General features: G+C 32.9%; 1 protein-coding gene across 1 annotated transcript; it reads left to right on the top strand.

Annotated features, from left to right (window-relative positions):
• The first annotated feature begins 15,607 nt into the window (after positions 1-15,607).
• LOC148768864 (uncharacterized) lies at positions 15,608-23,416 on the top strand. Its single transcript, XM_088822424.1, has 23 exons — positions 15,608-15,923; positions 17,152-17,282; positions 17,384-17,468; positions 17,630-17,683; positions 17,862-17,953; positions 18,046-18,149; positions 18,253-18,325; positions 18,661-19,045; positions 19,168-19,491; positions 19,579-19,785; positions 19,898-19,993; positions 20,082-20,145; positions 20,227-20,354; positions 20,799-21,045; positions 21,124-21,233; positions 21,322-21,440; positions 21,528-21,642; positions 21,721-21,779; positions 21,896-21,986; positions 22,076-22,259; positions 22,354-22,456; positions 22,554-22,678; positions 23,192-23,416. The coding sequence occupies exons 1-23, from the start codon at positions 15,876-15,878 to the stop codon at positions 23,326-23,328; spliced, it is 3,081 nt and encodes a 1,026-aa protein (XP_088678550.1). The 5' UTR covers positions 15,608-15,875; the 3' UTR covers positions 23,329-23,416.
• The last annotated feature ends 592 nt before the right edge of the window (positions 23,417-24,008 follow it).

The raw sequence follows: 24,008 nt of genomic DNA, 5'->3' as shown, positions 1-24,008 counted from the left end.
TTTAATTAAATTATCAAACTGACATTAAAATTATTTTAAATATTATAAGGGTATGAGCAAACGTTAAGACGTAAAAAGAAGAATAAATATCGTTGTTAATAGGATAAATTATGAAAATCTTCCTGAACTTTGGCTAAATTACGGAAAACACCCCCATTTATCGGTAATTACCAAAATTCCCCTGATGTTTGTTTCTATCTTACACGACCCCCTTAAGATGTGATTTTTTACGGAATATTTTTTATTCCATGTAATATCCCAAAAAAATGTGGATTCTATCCTTGTAGACGTGACATTTCTTTTATCCTATTTTTTTAAATAAAAAAATTTTCCTTAGGGGAGGTAAAGGTAATATTAAAAACTTGTGAAGGTGTTATTTAATAAGAATAAATTAAGATTCTGTGTAAAGTCCCCTTAGGGTAATTTTTTTTCTTTAAAAAGTACCATAACGCAATGTCGCGTGTGTAGGGTAGAATCAATATTTTTTGGGGTATATTCCAAGTAATAAAAAAATTCGTGAAAAGTCATACTGTAAGGAGGTGTATGTAAGACGGAAACAAACATCAGGGGAATTTTGGTAATTACGAATATGTGAGGGTGTTTTTCTTACCAAATGAAATGATAACCACCGATTTGATATTTGTTAGATAATTTTTTATTGATATACTATGATACTTGAAATTTTATAACTTTTTCCATCCATAGCAACAATATTGCATCAAACTTTCTCAATTTGGAAGAAACACACATAATTATGCAATTACTTCTTATGTAATAATTGTAGTCTTTTATATAATATATTAATATCTTATTGAGTTTTTAACTAAAAATGGATCGTAGAAACTACTGATTTGCCGATTAATATTGTATTTGTTAATGTAAACTATTTAAAGTAACAACGCCTCGAGTGAGTTTATTAAATGGGCTATCAAAACTTTTAACCACCATTTTCATTCTAAAAAATAGTAATTTTAATGCCAATAGAGTTATGAAAAAAGGGTTGTATTTTGATTTTTTTTTTTCGAAATGTAAAATACTTCACGCGGAATAAAATATCAAACATGAGTTATGAATTTAACCACCTCAGTGTCCATTTAGAAAATGACATATGGCAATTGGATATATAAATCAATTTAATGATTTTTAATTAACAACTATTTAATACCTATGGTTGGAGCATATTAAATATGATATAAATATTTGCAAAACCATTTTGAACTTTTGAGTTGGAGTTGCTCTAGGTATGTACTTAATTATATTTATCAAAGTTATAGAGAAATACTTATTAGTGAATAAGATATATAGTATATATGATCATTATACATTTTAAACAAAACAATTGATATTCTAAACTTTTGGTATTAAATAAAGTGAATAAACGAACTTAATACTAAAGATTTAGAATAGCATTGTTATATTTTGTAATATATGAAACCAATATTTTGTTATCAATTGATTAAACTTAACTTATGTTTTTCAGTTTATTAGTATAGCCATGAGAAAGTTTGTATTTTAATTAGTATATAATTAGAAAAATTAAATCAATCATAAAATTTATTGTCACTAGATCCGGTGAAGAAAAAAGAAAAGTTAAAACACTAACATGAAATTCATGTAGTATAGTTTTCAATATGGTAAATAATTGGGATAATATTACTGCACACATAGATGAAAAAAAAATAGTGTCAATTTCCGCAATATAAGAAATTCGAACATGTATCTTGCTTTTATACATATAATGTTAATATATAATATTAAATTAGTACAAAAAATACATATTCTCTGGTTATGTTCATGTAAAATATATAATATATTAATATCAAATAATTTATTCTGCGTATTTTTTAATATAAATCCAAATTTATTAATTAAAATACAAAATTTCCGTAACATCACCAATCATGCAACTATAATAAGTGAAGACTCTAAATTGAATTTAACTAAATTTAAATAAAATTAATTACTATTAAAATTAAACTTAAAAAATCTATTTATAGTTTCAAAGAAAGGTAGGGGTGAAAGTCGGATGGATCGGATCGGAATTAGCCTTTTCGAAAAAAATTCAAAAAAATTTGGAAGTACAAAATCGATTCCTATTCCAATTCCAAAAATTTCGGAATTAAAAAATTCATTCCAATTCCAAAAGGCCCGAAAATTTCGGAATTTCGGAAAAAAATCGGAAATCACATAAGTTTTAAAATTTTCAAAACTTAGCCGAAATTTTACTAAAATGTTCATAATATTTCTAAAATAAGAACATCCACAATGATAAAAATAAAACTAATAAGTACTAAATTTCAGTTCAAAAAAATAAACACAACGTAATATTCAATAAAACTTCTAACAATAATTCATTCTGTCAAAATCCTAAAACAAAACTTATAGGTGTATATTTCGGAAAATAAGTATAATATAATAAATATTATTTAAAGGTGTATTTTTCGGGGAAAATCGGAATTTTTCGGAATTAAATTGGATCGAAAATCGGAAATTCCAAATTTATTTTATATAATTCCAATTCCAATCCAAAAAAATCAGAAAAATTCGGAAATCGGAATTTCGGAAGTCGGAATGAAAAAAGTTGTTCCAAAATCGAAACTTTTCTGATTGGAACCGGCGGATATTGGAAATTCCGTTCCAACTTGCACCCCTAAAGAAAGGTGATATATTTTGAGATTTTATAAATGGTAGGATATAAATATATTAATAAAATATATTAAATTACCTTTAAATTTGGAAATAATGACATGTTTTTTATGATTTATTTGCACCAATCAATTTGCCACATGTGATGAAATTGAATACATGTCATTAATTAAAATTGCCAAATGTCAAACAATTAAGGATGGAATTCAACTTTTATATATTATATAAATATGGGGGAAGTATATATTAAAAAAGTGATGGATATAATACGAGTCTTATCAAAAACCACCGGACCTACCCTTTTGACCTAGACATGCCACATATATATATATTAAAGGTAAATGGGCCTTTTCTAACCACGTGGCATACACTTTAGGCCCAAATCGCAGCCACGTTATTACCTACTATGCCACGTGGATGATTACCATTGGTAATTTTCTATGTTATCTACCAATATTGGTCTGTCACGCTATTACCTACTATGCCACGTGGATGATTACCATTGGTCCTTTTCCCTGTTATCTACCGGTATTGGTCTGTCACGCGTCATTTTCGTATTAGTCCCCTTACTTTTAACTTTTGGGCGAGGAAAGTACACCTCTCTGCCAAGATGGCGAGTTATCTTGCCAACTTGACGTTATGACTTTAGCTGTACTGGCGACATGACTTCCCGATTATGCTAGGTTTCCCTCCTGGGCTACCCTATTCATCGCCGCCAGCCCACCATAGGGATAACCACAGTTGGGCCTTCTTTGGACTTTGGTCTTCAGGGCCTTCTTTTCTTATTATAAATGGGGGCAAAACAGTCTGAATCATATAGTTCTGTTTTGAATGCAATCTTTTGACATGGGAAGATGACATCAAGAACTGATTTGTTTTTTCATATGCTGTTTTAAGGTTTTCACTTGAATGTAAAAATTTATTCTTGTTTTACATTTTTGTTTTACCTTTGGCATCTGTTAGAGCTGTTTAGCTACAAATATTTCTATCCGTAGAGCAAATGTCTTCGCTTCTGCTTGATTCTTTGTCATTAACTTGTTTTATATCACAAGTCAACAGAAAGAGCTTAAAGATATAATTTTTTTCTCAGATTCTAAATTGTCAACTTCTTGTTGTAGAAATATTTTTTGAAGCACCAATCAGAATGGAAGCACATTGGTGAATGTCAAAACTCTCAATCACGATGGAATTCAAGCCCTCAGAGTACCGGACTTTTACACTGTAGTTGAGGGTTCATGCCTAGGGGAAGCGACACCTCAAAAGTATGTATTCATATGCTTGTCTAAATGAGCACATATATCCACTTTGCTCTGTGATGATTTGAGCTTTTGCTGTAGGTGTATTATGTGAATAGTGTAGATGCAATATTTCTAGGATACTTTTGGATCAAGTTGAGAGCAAGGGATTTCGGAAACTTGAAGTTTGCAATGGATTGAGATGCTTATGTCATCAAATTGCAACTTTATTCTAAGTAGACAAAAAATGGAACTAGTGCTCTATTATCATCAGTAAAAAGTATGTTAGATTGTTGTTACGAGTGTAAATATTCTTACTTGTTGACCATTTTTAACTGTTTCTGGCAATTGGCCAAAAATAAAACTGTGATGAAGATTTCAATATTTCAGGTCATTATCAATTATGAAATGTGTGCAGATGATGAAGACAGACAATTTCAGTTGTCCCTCCTATTATATTATATAGATATAAGTTCTGGAGATAGGGAAATAATTAGATGATCAATTTAGTATCAATGACATAGGTCGAATTCTTAGAGCCCGAACCAAGTTAAAATCTGTTTACAAAGATTTATTCGTAATTCACACTGCTTATTGACTAGATTATGGACAAGAGCATAAAATCTATACCTTAGTGATAGGACAAACCGAAACGGGGAAAACATATAATTGCATTAGAAATAACATTATTATTAAGGGAACATAAATCAAAATAACACCCTATAACTCTAGTACTAGAATAAAAAAATTGAAAAGCCTGCATAAATAAGTAATAATTTGATGAGCACAAAAACTAGGCGCTGTAATAGGATCGGGTTGGAAATGGAGTGAACCACGTTGGTGTAGGCTCAATCCTTCTAGCGCTGTGGCTATCACAAGGATAGTAGCACGGAGAGATGGTCCTTTCTTCGTAATTAAAGAGGCCGATATCGTGTCCACCGTAATCTTGTGTTCTCTCACTTCCCCAATAATAATCTTGTGGAGTGAGTTCCTTTGTGTCGGTGAAATAGATGGAATTGGGCTCCACATTATCTATCATTTCGTCCTTTTCAACGACGAACCCATCTCCACAAGAACCAATGAAGAACGCCATACCATCCAACGTACCCTCCATGTACCTCAACTCTCCTGTCTCCATAATCAATTCATGAGCTTCCATATCAACAGTCTTGTACGGAGCAGTTTCGTCGTACTCCTCATCGGCAAGGGGGCCGACGTAGAAATTATCAGCTCGGCGCACATGCTGCATCACGAACCGGTGCACGACGAAAGCCCGATTGGAGCGCTCGGCGTACACGATGTATTTCCACCTTCTGCAGAACTTTTTCCTGGCCACAAACTCGACATATGATTTGACGGGCCAAGGGTAGTTTTGTCTATTGAAGTCCATTTGGGCCAACGACTTCTTCCAGTTGAGCTTCGGAGACTGTGGGTCTCGGAGATCCCAGCTCTCAAAGTCATAAAACTTGGTAATGCACAACAATTGATTGTCCGAATAACAGACAAAGTCCTCGTAGCCCCTAGGAATCCTAGTCCTTCCCAATCTCTCATTGATTTTCTCGTTTTCATGATAGAGGGAACCTATGGGGGTCCACTGGTTACTAAGGCTAGGGCAGCAGAACGCCAGCTTTTTTGCATGTCCGAAAGACATCACCGCACGACATGTGTCTTCTTCTTCGGGAGAGGATGAAAGGATGATCTTCCTTGGTTTTTCCCGAAAATTACGTAATGTGTCTTCAGGTATAGGCAAGGTTTCAACTGGTGGAAGTTTTTCATAGCCATCATCTTGATGAGAGAGAGGATTAGTGAGAAATAGATCAAAACCGCCGAGCCTGCGACTTTGACTGCACCGCCACTTGTACAAAGCTAGCCAACCCTGAGAAGATCCGACCAAAGCACCATCGTCTTCTTCCCTTGTTTTTTTGCTGACTCTTTTAGTTAGATCGTACGGAAGGCTATAGAAGTTGTAAAACCTGTTCTTTTCACCTTCAATCATCAGCCATGGGGAACCCGCAGAGGGGGAACCCGCAGAGGATGATAATCGTCGAACTGACAATTCGGTTCTTATCGCCCAACACCCTTGACGGCGGAGTATGGAAGAGGCCATTTGTGCTGTAACTTTTTTTTTTTTTTAAATTATATATATATTGACTAACTTCGTAGTCAATACCCTAACTAAGAGATGCATATATATATATATATATATATATATATATATATATATATATATATATATATAATCACGTATCTAAGTAACCTAATCATATAGACCCAAAGCTGTAACTAATTAATAGCCCTTAAGGTTTCGGGTTCGGCCATCAGCCAGGCCCAGTTACCCTTGTTCTAAGTTTTATTTTTTATTTGAGTATAGTGGTTTTCATCTGTTTCTTTTTCTTCATTAAACTTAAACAGTGCTCGACACATCTATCTAGGACTGGAAAAAAATTACCAAATACCGATTACCATGGCATACCTACCACAAATTACCGAATAAATACTGAACTATCGGTTACCACTACATTTATTATGATATTGGTACCGTACCATTATTTTACGGTACGGGGTGGCAGTATTCAATCTTGAATACCATGGTAATACCTCAAGTTTCGAAACAACCTCATTGCATCACTCCCCCAAAAATCGACGCCTCACCTGAAAACCCATTGACACTGAGATCCAACTCGACCAATGGGACAAGCCCTGCAAGATTCCGACCGGTAAAGACCCGAAAAGCTGATTACTTCCGAGCCATGGAACATTAAGATTCGGCAACTGCTCAAACTCCGAAAGCTCACCGGCGATTCCATTATAGCCCAAATCCAAAACCCTCAAGTTTCAAAACAACCTCATTGCATAACTACCCCAAAAACCGCCCCCTAAATTATTACCACTCAAGTTTATGTGCTGCACTGTATTAGCCAAACTAGACACATTCTCCACACTCAAATCCATGGACCCGAAGAAGTTATTTCTGCTCAATCCAAGTATTCCACATTTCTCAGTTCAGGAATTAGTTGTTGTTGTGTTTCCACTCGAAGAATCTTATGATCCCCAGAAACACACACAGAAATGTTAGTACACAAATTACAAACATAAATGAATATAAGTAAATAGAAACTGAAAGACCAAAGATAATAGTGAACAAATCACCCACTCACCACAGACCCAACTCACAGAAGAGAAGGACAAGGCATGACAAACTTGGGTTTTTCTCTAGGTCTTACCTTCTGCCACTCTACTCCCCGCATTAAATATGAGCTACAGTCAAAGGTAACCGTTGAAGTGACCACCACTGGGCCAAGCACGGCCAAGGACGGTGTCGTTTGACCCATGGCTGTTGGAGCAAAAGGAGTAAAGAGCAGAAGGGGACAAAGAGGGAAAACAAAGACTGTCTAGGGCACAAAACGGGCAAGAGAGTACAAGTGAGAGGGAGAGTCAGACAAGATCAATGGCCAGGATTACAAGACTTAATCCCAGGGCTAGGATTAAGTCTTCCAGTACATTCCAACAAATGGGCTATCAACTGATGGGCCTTTCTCAATAGTGGTGTGTGTAGGAAATAAAGGAGCATTTGGGCTCCAGACCCAAACTACATTGAGCCACAACCTCAACAAATCTCCACCATGGACCAAAGTGTAGCATTAGTGAATTTATTGGTTTGTTTGGAAGTCATCATTGCTGTTTTTGACATATAAGTAAAACACAGAGTAATACTAGTACATCTTTCTGCTTTAATTTCACAAAGGAAGTCGAGGTAAATCACAAAGATTTCTACATTTACACAAAATGCAGAAATGCAATCACACAGATAGGCATATTGCAGTTCACAGAGAAAAGCATGAATGAAAGCAATCACACAAAAATGACACATAGATCAGTCACACAGACAGTAACAGGAAAAAAAAAAAAAAAAAGCACACATCAGTTTAATCTTGTGAAATTAAGTTTAAGTTTTTCAAACAATAACGAAATTTCTCAACAGGTAAACACTTTGTTCCCATATCAGCAGAATTGAACTCTGATGAGATTTTCTCAAGATCAATAACCCCTTGTTCCACAATTCTCCTAATGAAATGGAATTTAATCTCAATATTTTTAGTTCTATCATGGAAGACAGGGTTTTTGCACAATTGAATTCCAGATTGACTGTCAGAAAATACTACCACTTTGTTTCTCAGAAAACCAATTTCAAGCAACAGTCCTTTTAGCCAGATAGCTTCCTTAATAGCTTCTGTAGTAGATACATACTATGCATCAGTAGTAGATAGAGCAACAATACTTTGAAGCTGAGATTTCCAGCTAACACAGGAACCATTTAAAGTAAACACATAAGAAGTGGAGGATTTTCTGCTATCCCTATCATTGGCAAAATTAGAATCTACATACCCACCAAGTTCACTATCAGTTTTACACTTAGAAATCATCAAACCAGTTTTAACAGACCCTTTCAAGTATCTAAGCAACCATTTAAGAGCCTCCTAATGAGGTAAACCTGAATTACACATGTACCTACTAAGATAACTCACAGAATATGCAATATCTGGCCTAGTGCTAACCATCAAGTACATAACAGATCCTATAGCATTAGCATATGGCACATTATTCATTTCAGAGATTTCAGATTCAGTCTTGGGGATTGTTCCTTACTTAACATAAAATGAGCAGCAAGAGATACAGATACAGGTTTTGCAGATTGCATAGAAAACTTTTCAAGATTTTTTTCAGTATAAGAAAATTGATTCAGAAACAATTAACAACATTTTCTATCTCTGATTATATCCATGCTGAGTATCCTTTTAGCATTACCAAGTAATTTCATGTCAAATTCATCACTTAGATACTTAATGACATGATTAACAGTTTTAATGCAAGGACTAGTCAGAAGCATATCATCCACATAGAGAAGCAAGAAAACATGAATATGAGCAGATTGTTTGAAGTACAAGCAAGAGTCGTAAGAACTTCTTTTAAACTTCATGGACTTCATAGTTTGTCGTAATTTTCAAACAATAATGTATATTGTTCTTTACTTATCTAACTTTTACTTTCCATTTAAATGCCCTACTCTGCTCTAATCTCATAGTATAACATAAAAGATTTTTTCCGTGCATATACTGATTGCATGCTTCTCGAGCTTTTTAAGAGGACTTTCTCTAATTGCATGTTTCGTATTCTCTGAATCATCTTGTTCAGAAAGAAAATTACTTGTTTCACAAACTCAATAATTGTCATGTTTTGATCGACCGCAAGCTTAATTAACGAGTTCATTGACTTAACATTTGCATTGTCCATGTCATTGCCATAAAATGTTCGCAAAAATATGCCTCGAACCCCTTTTATTTCTTTTCAAATATAACTAAAACCCATTTTTTTTTCTACCTCATCATCTCAACTGTATTTGCCCTGCGTACCTTAAACTCATCAACTATACATGATTTCTTCAACAATCTCAAACAAATTTGAACAAAAATCTGGCACTTTGATATTTTGTAGAACATTTATTCCAAAATGCCAATCACATAATTAATGCTTTGTTCTAGGAAAGTTTGAAAGAATAGGAGCTACCATAGATGAATCTTGACCTATCAGAATAGACCTAGGAACTTCACCGTTCATCGCTTCAAGAAGTGCTTGCAACAACCATTGATACGAATCAATTAACTCATTCCTCAAGAAAGGTGCTCCAAGAAGGCTTTTTGAACCATTCTCAAATAGTAAAACATTCCCAAAAAAAGGTTCATATTCAGCTCTTGCAACTCCATCACACCAAAAAATATCTGAAAGGGCACCTTCTTCCTCCACCTCGTATTTGTAGAAAAAAAATCATCGTCTTTTATTTTCATACTATCAAATAAGGATAATAATGTGTTGATATTGCATCCTTGTATTCTTTCTCGCCATATCTTGTTCAACCAATTATAACCATCTTTCTTTGTAAAAGATATTTTTTCAGTGTCTCCGGCAAGCTGCTTCAACAAATCTATAACCATATATAGATTTATCGGGCATTGAAATGTACCTCTACATACCTCATAAATTTGCATACATATACTTGCATGAACCGTGAAACAAAAAAAATTGATCACCGAAAGAATCAAGTTAGGTATGTGCCTCTTCTTGAAACCTCGCAATTCATGATTATATCAAGATTCAAAATTCGTCACAACATAATGTCCTGAAAAACGATCATGTGCTACACGTTAGCCAGCTTTACAACCACATCTAGTTAGAGCTTTCTCCTTTCGTTTTCTAATATTATCTTCTTTTAGCGGTCTACAAATCCATCACATGTACAAATCTATTCCATGTACTTTACAAGGTCGGTGGATTTACGTTTCACACTCTATTTTTGAATTCCAAAACCAGCTAAGTTGAAGTAGGATGAGTAAAAACTTTCAGCATCATCGATACTTTAGAATATGAGTTGTCGGACCACATCTTCATCAATACTTTTTATATCAAAACCAATTGAATTGCCTCACTCATCGAAATCATGATTGAGTGAACTTCACAATCGCTATTATCTCTGGGATTACCTTCATTACCCAAAAAATGTGGGGTTGATTCCTCAAATCCAATGTTGAAATCCATTGTACCTATTCAAACATCACTTCAAATCACATTGTAGACAATAAATTGAATTGTAAAAAAATTCTAATATATGACATGGATAAATCAATTCGATTTACCTAAGAAAAAAAAAATATATAAATGGTATATAGACTTGATGCGATTAAGTCACTCGCTTGTAAACATTAGATATAGAATTGACATTGACTCATGCAATGCATAGAACATGACCGTATTATCTCATAAAAATATTATTACTTTGAAAATATAATATTTAAACAAGTAAAACCTTCAAAAGTACCAAAAGGTACAAAATTGTCATTTTTCCCGAGTGCAGTTGACAGACTTTAGGAAAATGATTGTAACTTCCTCCTCAGGTCTTCGCTTTGCAAACCTTATAAAAAAAACTAGACTTCGAGTGATTTCTAACCATATGTAGTATATATTATAATTGCTTCTCAATCGAATTAGTTTTGGGTTCAAACAGACCTTATATGCAGACTTGTATTATGAAATAAGAATATGATGGCACATGTAACATAAATCCAACGTTGAAATCCATTGTGCCTATTTTATGTCAAACATCACTTTAAATCACATTGTAGACAATATGAAAAAAAAACCTAATTGATGTAGTGGGTCAAACTTCATTTATGGTTGGTGGTGTTGGAGACTAAACTTCTCATATTCCAAATTACAAGATCATGAACAAGCCGAAACTTTCAAACTTCCAAGTTCATGAAGGGTTCTAGAGTCTCTATTTTTCAACACTCATATTTATTTACGTATTTATGGTTCTTGATAATTGTAACATGGCTAGCCTATAAATTTGTTGTATGGAAGGAGAAATAGAGAATGGAATATTGGAATTATCTAATAATAAAGTGTGAGATTATAAGCTCTCAATGTCATCTTATTTCAACTTGTATAATTGATTTTTGCATTACTTTGAATTTCTTCTTAATATCACCCTCATCATTTGGTATCACGATTTAATCTCGTTTCGGCCTATGTCTTCTTTCTCGATGGCAACAAAAGGAACCACAAAGGGTTGGAATCCATGGATCATTCCAGATTAGAACATTGGATTGGAAATGGATGAAGTAACATGCACCTGTTGGGATAAGGTTCTTGGATTGAATGATATCTTTCCATATCTAGATCTAAGATGCATCATGAGGGGTGGAATCAAGGTACATAAATATTTAGGTTCTAGTGTATTTGGAAGAGAGGAGAGTAATCTGAAGCTTGTTTGAGGGGATTGGCAAGGTTCGAGGAGAGTTTGACAATGAGGGCTTTGTTGGTATCAACCATTCTTCGAAAGCCAATTCCACTAGCTCATGGAAGGTAGATTGAGTCCCAGCATTTTGAGTTCCCACTTTGGTTTGAACGCCACCAGAATTTGCTCATATGTGCATCTTTATCTATTGACATATATTATTTGGAATAAGAAAGATGGACATGGGGTATGTGGGGATGGCATGAGCAACAATTTTAAGGAGAACTCCTCTACCAACTTATGAAAGGTTCTTTTCTTCCCATCCACTTAATTTGGAGGGTAATTTGTTCTTGAGCTCTTGAAAAATACTACATCTTGAGAGAGGCTAGCAAAAAGGAAGACAAAGATGAGTGCTACATGATTGTATTTCTTGAAGCAAAGAGTATTGATTATCATCGATTTTGTTTGAGGGTTTGTATTCCTGCCGATGTGGATGAGAGTTTTGTTGAGATTAACAATCTGACGGAACCAAAGGGTGAATTTAGACAAAATATTCTTCATAGCAATTGCATCTGAATTTGAGGATCTGCAATAGATAATTATATCGTTAGCATACATTAAATAAGAAATAATGGGGGAAGTTCTAGCAATTTTTATACCATTAAAGTGACTAGAATTTGTCTTTTAAGTAAGAATTTTGTAGAAAAGTTAAGTGTAAATGATAAAAAAAGAGTGGTATTATTTCCACCTCCAAAGTATCTCAATTCACCACTAAAGTGTATAATATGGCATAAATACCCCTCAAATTTATAATCCATCACCTTTCCTTATATCCGTTTAATCCTGATGTGTCTGAGTTATTTCCATTTTATTTTATTTGTTATTATTTTTTTATTTTTTTATTTTTTTGCAATGAAAAATTTATTACAAGATATTTAAACTTATATATCAGATGACATACAAATTATATAAATATTTCTTAGGAAACAAAATTATATTAAGCCAAATTGGCCAATTCTGGAGGAAGTTCAGAACTTTCCATACAAGCACTCTTAATTTATTTCTCCAAGAACGTGAATTCCTACTCTTTTTGACCTTCAAAAATATTTTTCTCGGATGAAAGTATTATTCATTTAAGGTGGAGATGGTGAAATTTTGCGGTAAAGATTCCAATGAAAATGGTGTGGGGTTTTATAAATATTTTAATTAGTTTAGTGATGGATGATTTATAAATTTGTAAGAATATATAGGTGAAAGAAAGAAAAAAATAGGCAAAATGGAAAGTATATTTAATTTGATGGTGGAATAAGATATTTTAAAAGTGAAAATAGCACCTCTCTAAAAAAAAGGTCTAGGGTTCGAGTCACACCTCCTCTAATTCCCCTTGTAATGACTTGAATTACTCAAAAAAAAAAAAAAAAAAAAAAAAAGGAGAGAGTAGTTGAGAAAGCCAAATAAAGATGGGGAAATATGCAATACACCCCTAAAATGGAAAATATTTTGAACTAAACCCAATTGACTTATAAAGACTTTTGCCTACACCCAAATTTCATTCTTAATTAGTGAGACCCCCTAGACTAGTGTGAGAAGACAAAAGTTCGAATATGATTATAGTCATATTTATGTATTTAGTTAGACGAATTGAAGCGTATTCCCCCTCCCACTCCTTCGTTAATTTTCTACCTTTATTTATGTACTTTCGATTTTTCTCTTTCTCTCTCTCTCTCTCCCTCTCTCTCTCTCTCTCTCTCTTCCAGATCTGAAAATACAATTCAGATCTGTACAGTAGCAGCAACATGACTATAGTCATATTCGAATATGACTATAGTAATATTTATGTATTTTTTCGAATATGACTGTAGTCATATTCGAATATGACTATTGTTGAATATGATTGTAGTCATATTCGAATATGTTCTATCTTCTCGTTTCAAGTTGACTTGTAATAACAAGATTCAAATTGTGATTGTTGTGATTTTTTGTGTGGATGTTGATTGCATTGTTTACCTAACCAATAGGGAATCGTAGTTGTTTTATATAATTTGGTAAACATGACTGTACCGCACAATATAGTCGGAATTTTGAAGTTAAAAATGTAAAAAAACGCAATTTAAAGAAAGAATATGACTACAGTTGATATAGTCACATATAGTCATATTCGGCATTGTAAACTGTCCAAAAAAATTCAATTTTTTGTTCAAAAAAAATATTTTTATTAAAAAAATATTAAAAAATAAAAAATGACTAAATAAAATCCGAAAATATTAAAAAATAAAAAATAAAAAAAAATCATTTTTTTTTATTTGGTAACAATTTTTTGGAATTTGGAAGTATATTTTTAGGAATTAGATTATTGTTATGGAAAGAGAGAAAAAAAAAAGAATAATTGGGAGAAATTATGCTAATTAAAATAAGGGTAGAATTGAGAATACAAATTCTATGATATTATCACAAAGAAAGATTTAAGAGGTGACATATCACCATTTCTTAATCATATAAGGGTTTATCGCTAATGACCCCAATAAAGATTTATCGATGAGCAGAAAAAGACTAGCCAATTATATAAGTTGAATTATGAGGATCTAGCCAATTACTCCAATAAATAAATATGATTATTTTTTTCTTTTTTTTTTTTTGATAATGGATTTTTTTTTTTCATTAAATTGTAATATATTATGACCATTGACCACGTAAGACCAACTAAAGTGCTATGTCGTGTAAGGTGAAATGACTTAATTACCCCTGGTTTGGACACAACTTGCATCTTGTACGTGGCAATGGATTATAATATTTGTCGTGTTGTAGACCGTTGGATGGTGACAAAAAAACAAATGTCAGCGAAAATATAGATCACACCGTCAAAAACTAGGGGTGAGCAAAAAAACCGAAAAACCGAAAAACCGAACCGAAAAACCGAAAAACCGAGCCGTTTTAAACCGTATCGAATAGCAAACCGCATGTACGGTTTTTTATTTTTGAAATACCGAATTATTCGGTTCGGTATGGTGGGAAGGTAAATAACCGAACCGAAAAACAGAACTGAACCGAAACTATAAAATGACTTCATTTTATATAATATATGTATTATTTTACCCTAATATTTATTTTCTATCTTTCAATTACTTGTCTCATTCTAAGCATTTGTTCATAAATTGAGACATTGTATTTTATTTATTTAGTAAGTAAAAATTTACTTGAGTTCATGGTTTTAATAATGTGGTAGATGAAAGTAGGAAAAAAAAATGAAGCATAATACATCATCTAAATTACGTAAGTCCTATGAAATTAAAGATTTTATATTTTCATTGCATTAGTAAGTTGTGAAAGTAATTGTAATTGTATTTTTTTGTTTGTACAACAACTTGAATATATATTGACACTTGAACCGAAAAATAACCGAAACCGAACCGAAATCGAAAGAAACCGAACCGATAAAAAACCGACATACACGGTTTTTAATTTTACAAAAACCGATATATTCGGTTCGGTTCGGTTTTTGGCTAAAACCGAACCGAACCGACCCGTGCACACCCCTATCAAAAACTACATTCTCTCTCCCAATCTCTACCCACGGATCAAACGGTTGTCAAGCTCCACGTGTCCCCATCATTGAAAAGATCCGACCGGCCTTCTCTCCTCTTTCCTCCAAATAAGTTCCTCTGTTCCACAATAACTGTCTCTTTTTTAAAATATTTTTGTTTCATATTATCTGTCACTTTAGATTTCCAATACTGCATTAAATGCATTTTTCCTGTTTTAACCTTATTAATTCAACTATAAATATTAACTCTCTTCTCTTATCACATCATTAAATAATCAAGGTTATTTTAGTATTTCTAATATATTTTACCTAAAATCAAGATATATTTATTGAGCTTGTTAATCCTGGTGCAAAGCAAAAAACGACACTTAATAAGGAACGGATGGAGTAATAAATAACCAACAACCAAACAAAGAAAGAAAAAAAGAAACTGCCCTCCCCTGTAATAAAAATCAAAATAATCAACCGTTACCTTATTATATTATTATATTATATTCATTTCTTCTCTTTCTCTCTTCTCCCTCCACTGTAAAGAAAGCCCATTTCCCCATAATTAATAATTAATACTCCCATTCTCTCTTTTCACTGAACTTGGAACTGATTGGTGTTCAAATTTCTAATCGGACAACAACAACCTCGGACGATTCTTTCATAGTTTGTGCATATGTCTGTGTTTGTGAAGAAACTTGTTGAGAAGGCTTCTTTGAAGAAGGTAATCATTTCTTTCAAATTTTGATTGTCTTTTTAGTTCGTAGTGGTTGGGAAAATTTTGTTGTTAAGTGGTTGTTTCATGTTTTTAGGTTGTGGGCTGATTTTTCTGTTAATTCATTTTGATGTGTAATGGGTTTTTTTTTTTTTTTTTTTTTTTTTGTTTTTCTTTTTCTAGTCTTTTGGTCTTTCTAATTCTTGTTTTTGTCATTTAAATAGTGATATGAAATTGGTGTTCAATTTTCCATGTTCTTTGACTTTAATCTGCTTTAGTCGAGATAAGGTAGCATGTTGGTAAGCAACACCTTGCACCTAGACCTGTTTCGTTATGGGTTCGAGACCCTAGGAGGGAATCGGGGAACCAGTAACTGTCCTCCATTAAGAAAAGAGAAAAAAAGAAAATGAAATTTGTTTGATGTTTTAGTTTCTTGGTGTGACGATTCGTTGTAAGATCCCGAACAAGGAAAATGTATCCCGAATGTCTTCAAAGAAAATGAAATTTGTTTGATGTTTTAGTTTCTTGGTGTGACGATTCGTTGTAAGATCCCGAACAAGGAAAATGTATCCCGAATGTCTTCCTATTGTTTGATTTACTAATTTATGCATTTATGAGGGTCTTGTATTTATGGTGGTGAACTTATGATATATGATTTGAAAGATAAAATCAAAGTTTATAGCAAATGGAGTTGGTAAACATCAATGTAGAAATCGAACCCATATCTTGTATTCAAGTTTATAATTTAATGTGTTATCCATGGAGATTGGTACCGAATCGGGTATGAAGCCAGCTGGCGTATTAATTAATACATATCATACATAAATGGAACTAAAGCTAAAAGAAACTTTCAAAGGCACAAGATTATTCAGGGCATATAGCTTCCCTGTTCTTGAAGTTACAAAGAACTACGGATAATCTTTTGATCAAATGTCGTGAACGAGAAAATAAAATAGGAAATTGAAAATAAAATAGGATAATATCCCCACTTAGAAGAATCGAGAATAAGTGAAGTGCATATCTTCTTGTTTGGAACTTATCCAAAGCACAAATGATACTGTCTGCTTTCGATTTTGTGTTATCAGGTCTGCATTACGAATTATTCCATGGGAAAATACGACATGAGTTAACCATATTAAATATTATACGTATATTTGTTTTACGAAGTCTACCATATATACAAATTTGGTTAAACTGTTTTAACTATTAACTCTTTGTTACAATATTGTTGTAGCAGCATGCTGTGTTTTCAGATAATCTTAAAACTGAAGATTTGCACCCTTATTTAGCTTTCCATTACGGGATTCCATCAGGATCGATACTTCTCGCATACGATTCCATTCAACAAATTCTTGCTATTTCAACTAAGTAAGTTTTCTCGTTCACATTTTCATCAAATAAATTGCGATTTTGTTTTTCACACGGTAAGATTGGACGAGATGAAACTGTTTTTTTTTACCCCGACTCAGAGATGGACAAATCAAACTTTTCGGTAAAGATGGCTCACAAGCTCTACTCGAATCTTCTGAGACAATTCCTAGCAAATATTTGCTTGTAAGTTTCAAATATGTCTTATTTCATTTACTTATATATATATATATATATATATATATATATATATATATATATATATATATATATTTATTTATTTTATTTTTATTTTTTGTTTTTGTTTTTTTACCTAACTCATACGAAGTGGTAGTTTTTGTTGACAGTTTATTGAGAACCAGGGAATTCTTCTAAATGTAAATGTCAAGAACCATATCGAGGCAAGTTATTTAAATTTATTTATTTATTTTAATTATAGTTGTATATTGATCATTCAATTTATCATTACTAAGAAAGTCTACGTTGACGGTTAATGCAGCAGAAGTTTTATTTTAATCTTTTTTTAATCATTATGGAGATCGAATTAATGACTGATTTTCTTACAAGAATCATTTGCAGGTGTGGGATTTAGACAGGAAGTTTTTGTCTGCTATTCATCACTTTGAAAGAGAAATCACCTCGTTTGCAGCCATTCGCACCGGACCTTACATGTATTAAACCGTAATTTTTCTCCAAATTAAAAATTAATTCGTATGCATGCAATGCTATATATTTTATTAATAATTATATTTGTTATCGACAGGTACGTCGGAGATTCTGGCGGAGATGTGTCAGTCTTGAGGCTACATCAAGACCAATGCCGTATTGAACTAATGAAATATCGCATTCCGTTTTCAGCCTCTCATGGTAGAAAGTTTTTGTAAAAAATGGGATTTATATATGTATATAAATATTTATTTACTATTTTTTTCGGAGATGTTTATTAATTTTTGAAATAATTATGCTGCAGGGAAGATAAACGAAGTTAGAAGCGATACCGCAGCAAAAGTTGTATTACCTCAACCAACAGCTGAAACTAAAAGGTAATTTATCTACGTGTAATATATAGTCTCGACTATTATTTAGAGTTAATTTTATGATTATGTGTACTATCGGAAGTACGAAATCGGGAATTTTTTCGAAGTAGATTCTTCCATGCCGCTACTCCTCTATGCGTTCGTATATAATCACTTAATAAATATGTACATTTATATTTTTAGCAACATTACATCACCTATTTAAAATTATATTTTCGAAAAAAAAAATTATATATCAAATGTAGGTTTAAATAGTTTCGATGATGGCTCGGCTCTTGTTTCTTGATTTTTTTTTTTTTTTTTATTTTTTTACGTAGAAATAATATTTTATTTTTCTTCAGGGTCCTTGTAATCTATTCAGACGGAATTATTACATTATGGTCAATCGAAGAAAGCAAAGTCATATGTACAAATTCGAGTGGTACGGCTTTGCAGTCTATATATCAAGAAGCAAAAAAAGTGACATCAGCATGTTGTGCTTGCCCCGATGGAACTAAAGTTGCGGTCGGATATAGTAACGGGGATATATTCCTCTGGAATATTCCTTGTCCTTCAGAATCTATTACCGAACAAAATTTTCAAGTAACTCCTATTTATAAGCTGAATCTCGTATATAAAGCCGATAAAATTCCAATAGCAAAGCTAAAATGGGCCGATGCAGATGGAAAATCGAGTCGATTATATGTCTTAGGCTGCTCCGACTCTCATTCTGCCAACATGTTGCAGGTACTGAATTTTTTCACTGTAGGGGGCCGTGGCCCCCCCATCACTTCTCAAAATAATTAATTTATTATTTTATAAAAAAAATCATTTTTTTTCAGTTTGCTGAAATGAATGCAATGTGGCAGGTGGTTTTACTGAACGAACAAACTGAAACTCGAACTATTAAATTGGGGCTCCATCTCTCTGAGTCGTTGATCGACATGGAAATTACTACAAGCTCGATTGAACAAGACAAACATAGACGCGATTCTCTTATTTTGCTTGGGAGGTCGAATAACGTCTTCACGTACGATGATTCCTCGATTGAAAGATACCTCGTACAATGCCAAACGAAGTCCTCGCCTTCACTTCCAAAGGGAGAAACGATAAAGCTACCGTACAGTGATTCAACCATCACCGTAACTAAATTCGTAACAAGCACTCCGTGTATGCCGTTTTCTTTGGATGAGGTAAGCACGTTGTTCATTGAGAAGTATGTAATAATAATGTTGAGTGGATAAGATTATAATAACACGGAATTTTTTTTTTTGGTCTAGGAATTCAATATGGTGGAAAAATACGGTTTGCCGTTTTTTCCCTTTGAAAAAAGATTAGTAAAAGATGGAAGCAACTCAAATTCGACCACGTTTGTTCCGTTTTCCAAAGCTGCGAATCTGTTTATAACGGGGCATAGTTCGGGGACGATTAATTTTTGGGATGCATTTCGTCTGCTTTTGCTTCCACTAGCTTCTATAACTCAGCAGGTAATATAAATATTTAGAAATTGATTTACTATTAATTTTAAAATTAATGGATTGAAATTATCAATTTTAATGAAGTGTTACCGATTTTATTTATTTATTTATTTTGGTGCAGAGTGACAGCGATATTTCCGTTAGTGGCGTATCGTTGACGGCATTGTTCTTTAGCTATGAATCGCACATTCTCGTGTCTGGAGATCAAAGCGGAACGGTAAAACAAACACTTATTTCGATACATGTATATGTGGTTTTACGAATGTGCCATGCAGATAATTTTATGTAAATAATGTTTTACATAGGTTCGTATATACACGTTGAAATCCGAGGTGTTTGCCCCTCAAACCTCGTTTTTGTCGTTCCAAGGTAGTAAAAAAAATTCAGCTAGTGCATAATGGTTTGTGTTCGTAGAAAATATTGCGTTTATCATAATAAAGAAAATATCAGGGAGTGCAAAGAAGGGAAGCAATCACATTGTTCGTAACATTAAAGTGGTGAAGGTAAATGGATCGATACTCTCGATAAACGCCACTGAAAATCTCAAACATCTTGCCGTCGGATCCGACAAAGGATATGTAAACTTTTTTCCCTTGCGTGTTTTGTTTTTACAATACTTCTTCTTTTATTATTCGAAAACTGTCGATTTTGAAAATGTTTTCGTTTCATAATGTAATTACTACCCGTTTTCTTAATTTTGCCGTCGTGCTCCTAACTAATGGAGAGGAAATTATTAGAGACAAAAATAATAAGAAAGGGTATTTTAGTCCATTTTTACGAAACTTCAATATTTTGTTAGTTTCTTAATACTTGTGCCGAAACCTTAAACGGCAAATAATATAAAATAGTGGGAGTACCTTAAAATTCAATATTGTCACTGCACGAAAGCTATGCTTCTAAAATTTTACGAGTTTCGATATTATTACTTGGTTAAGATTTGGAAATTTAATCCGTTCGTTCCACATAGCAAGTTAAGATATTTGTCACATTAATAAATATATTTTCTACTTATTTGCGCACAGGTGTCGTTAATCGATCCAAAGGGTCCGAATATCTTGTACCAAAAACACTTTGCTAGTGAATTATGCACCGGAATTTTCTCCATGCATTTCGAAACATGCAGCGTCCATGGCTTCGAGAAGAACGTTGTAATTGTCGCAACGAAAGATTCATCTATTTCGGCACTCGACAAAGATACAGGAAATTCACTAAGCTCTGCTGTAGTCCGTCCAAATAAACCCTCGACTGCTTTATTTACACGGATTTTGGGTCAGTAACATTTTTTTTTAATTTCGAAATTCGAACTCAAAATGAGAAAAATTACGAATTTTGCTAACATATCAACAGATGGCAATGACATCAGCATAAATTCAGACAACTCCGCACAAAAGCAAACATCTCTATTGCTATGTTCGGAAAAAGCCGTTTACGTTTATTCCTTATCGCATTTGGTCCAGGTAGGTATATACGTGTCACCATTAAATAATAACATACCGTAAAAAGGCAAACTAATTTGTCGTGTGTTCTGTTTTTTTTACGACACAGGGTGTTAAAAAAGTGGTCCACAAAAAGAAATTCACTTTGTCTTGTTATTGGGCGTCGACTTTTGGCTCTCCCGATATCGGACTAATACTTCTATTTTCCAGTGGCAAAATCGAGATAAGGTGGTAATATTTTCTCTATTTATATATATGTTTCTATATTTTACGTGTGTCTAATATTTAAATTGTGTTTAATGTTTTACATTTCAGGTCTCTGCCGGAATTATCCCTTATGAAGGAAAGTTCAATACGATTACTCACATTTTCAACTTTCAGACCGTCGGACATTATCGTATCATCGTCCAATGACGGCGAACTAATTATTGTAAGTGACCAATGTCTATGTTACTAAAAATACTTTAGAAATTAAAGTCAATTAATTGATATTTTTGCGATAAACCAGGTCAATGCCGACAAGGAATTACTCTTTGTCTCGACTTTGCTCCACAATGAGGCTTACCGGTAATAAGGGTGTACTCATATACAATCTACTTTTTTTTTCCGTACTTACTCCAAAATTGAGTATAAGTAATTAATCATTTTTTTTCTATAATTAATTCGACTTAAATCCATCAAAGACTTCTCGAGACTGTTTCCCAAGTTGTTAATAGAGACCTAATCGGCGATCAAGGACTGATTTATTCGCCATCCACTAAAGAAAAGAAAAAGGTTCGATAGTAGATTTTTATTACGAACTATATCGATATTATATATATTTAAATTGATGAAATAAATAACTTATAGAAGTGTTTCAATAGGGTATATTCAGTTCTGTGATCAAAGACAATAAAGGTACAAAACCGAAGAATGAGCTCGAAAATGAAGATTCTCGACTAAGCGTGGAAGAATTATCGGCAATATTTTCAGCCGTTAACTTTCCAATTGATAGTGAAACGTCGGAAAAGAATACTAGGAATGAGGATGATGTGGATTTGGATATAGGTATTTATTTTTCGGTTTATTGCATTTCTTAATGATTTAAAAGTATATCTGTGAATTACTCCGTTTTACTAATTGTTGGTTATGTTCTCAAAAGACGACATCGACATTGAAGATCCGAAAGAGAAACCGAGAGTAGGATATTCAGCTATGGCAGGATTGAATAGACTTAACATTTCGAATAAATTACAAGCAATTAAAGGTGCTATTATTTCCCGCCATTTTTCATTAGTATATATTCTTCTTGAAGTCATATTCTTATTTATTTATTTATTTATCTTTAATTTTAAAAATGACGGGCAAGATGAAATATGCTAAGGTCAAGAATGATAAAGTGCCGGTAACAGACGAGCCACAAGAGGAGAAAACCGGTGCCGTTGATCAAATAAAGAAAAAATATGGATACGCTACTTCTGGTGTAAGTGCATCAATTAACCGATTCTATCTATTATAATAGTAATTATTTAATTAATTTCAATGACACCTCTCAAAGAAAGAAAATAATTAATATATCGACTTTTTCGGTATCGAAACTGAAAAATCAATGCATTTCTCAATTATTATGTTTCGGGTGTATATCGGATATGATTTGTAGTTCATCAATTGATAATTGAGCATATCATGGATTAAAAAATACTACGATTTTTATTACAAAAATGATTTTGTTCATAATATTTCAAAAACGAAGTTCCTTGCTATATAACTGACGCAAATGCAGGAGTCGGGTATTATTAATGATTTCATAAATTACTGACGCAAATGATTTTGTTCATAATATTTTGTTCATAATATTTCATAATGATTTTGTTCATCAATTGCAGGTATTATTATATATATTCCCTTATTCGTATTATATTATTATATGCATTTTATCGTACATTTTTTACAATCTTTAATATAATGTGAAAACGAGATTCGTTACCTAAATTACTAAGATAATATTTTTATGTGTATGACGACGAACAAGCAGGGCATTAACATGAAAACGACGGAGATGCAAGACACAACCCGTTCGTTTTCTTCGATGACTAAAGAGGTTTTGAGATTTGCTGAGAAAGAGAAGGGAACCTAATTAATTCGACATATATATATTAATTTCACACTGATATTTCATAACTCTTTTTAGCATTGTTTGAAATGAAAAACGTTGCTATGTGTAGTGTTGCTGTGTGAATATATATAATTTGTCAATGGTATATGCATAACTGATTGACTGTACGCGTTTGCGTGTGTGTATATATATATATATATATACAGGGGCGGACCCAGGGGTGTTTTCTTGGGGGGGCGGAAATATAGGGGTAAATTAAGAGAGAATTTTTTTTTTTTGTTTTTAGGGACTAAAATGTACAAAATTAAAAGTTTGGGGGGGCGAAAGTGTATAAACTAATACATAAATACCCAAAAAAAAAAAAAAAAAAAAAAAAAACAGCTTAAAAAAAAATTCTTGGGGGGGCGGGGGCCACCCCAGCCTTAGGCGTGGGTACGCCCCTGTATATATATATATATATATATATAATATATATATATAAATATATGATGTTTATGCAATAATCTATAATTTCCTTCGAGCTTCTTTAATTTGAATTTCTACAACGGGGTCAATTACATAAATGGTGTAATAGTAAAATTATTTTACATGAATGGTGTATTTTTTACATAGTTTACAAGAATGGTGTATTAAATACATTTTCCAAATGTACACCAATTCAACTTATTTTTTAAAAATAAAGTAAATTTTATGGTTTATAA

The sequence above is a fragment of the Erythranthe guttata genome, chromosome 8, assembly GCF_056151865.1.
Source record: "Erythranthe guttata isolate IM_541 chromosome 8, IM_541, whole genome shotgun sequence".
Taxonomy (NCBI): Eukaryota; Viridiplantae; Streptophyta; class Magnoliopsida; order Lamiales; family Phrymaceae; genus Erythranthe; species Erythranthe guttata.
Note: the sequence above shows the minus strand (reverse complement) of the source record. Positions and strands in the feature narration are given on the sequence as shown.

Bases quoted from the DNA above. Each gene is read 5' to 3' on its own strand.
- LOC148768864 (XM_088822424.1), top strand. From the start codon at position 15,876: ATGTCTGTGTTTGTGAAGAAACTTGTTGAGAAGGCTTCTTTGAAGAAG. The intron at 17,954-18,045 runs GTATTAAACCGT...TGTTATCGACAG, and splicing joins ATTCGCACCGGACCTTACAT to GTACGTCGGAGATTCTGGCG. The intron at 18,326-18,660 runs GTAATTTATCTA...ATTTTTCTTCAG, and splicing joins CCAACAGCTGAAACTAAAAG to GGTCCTTGTAATCTATTCAG.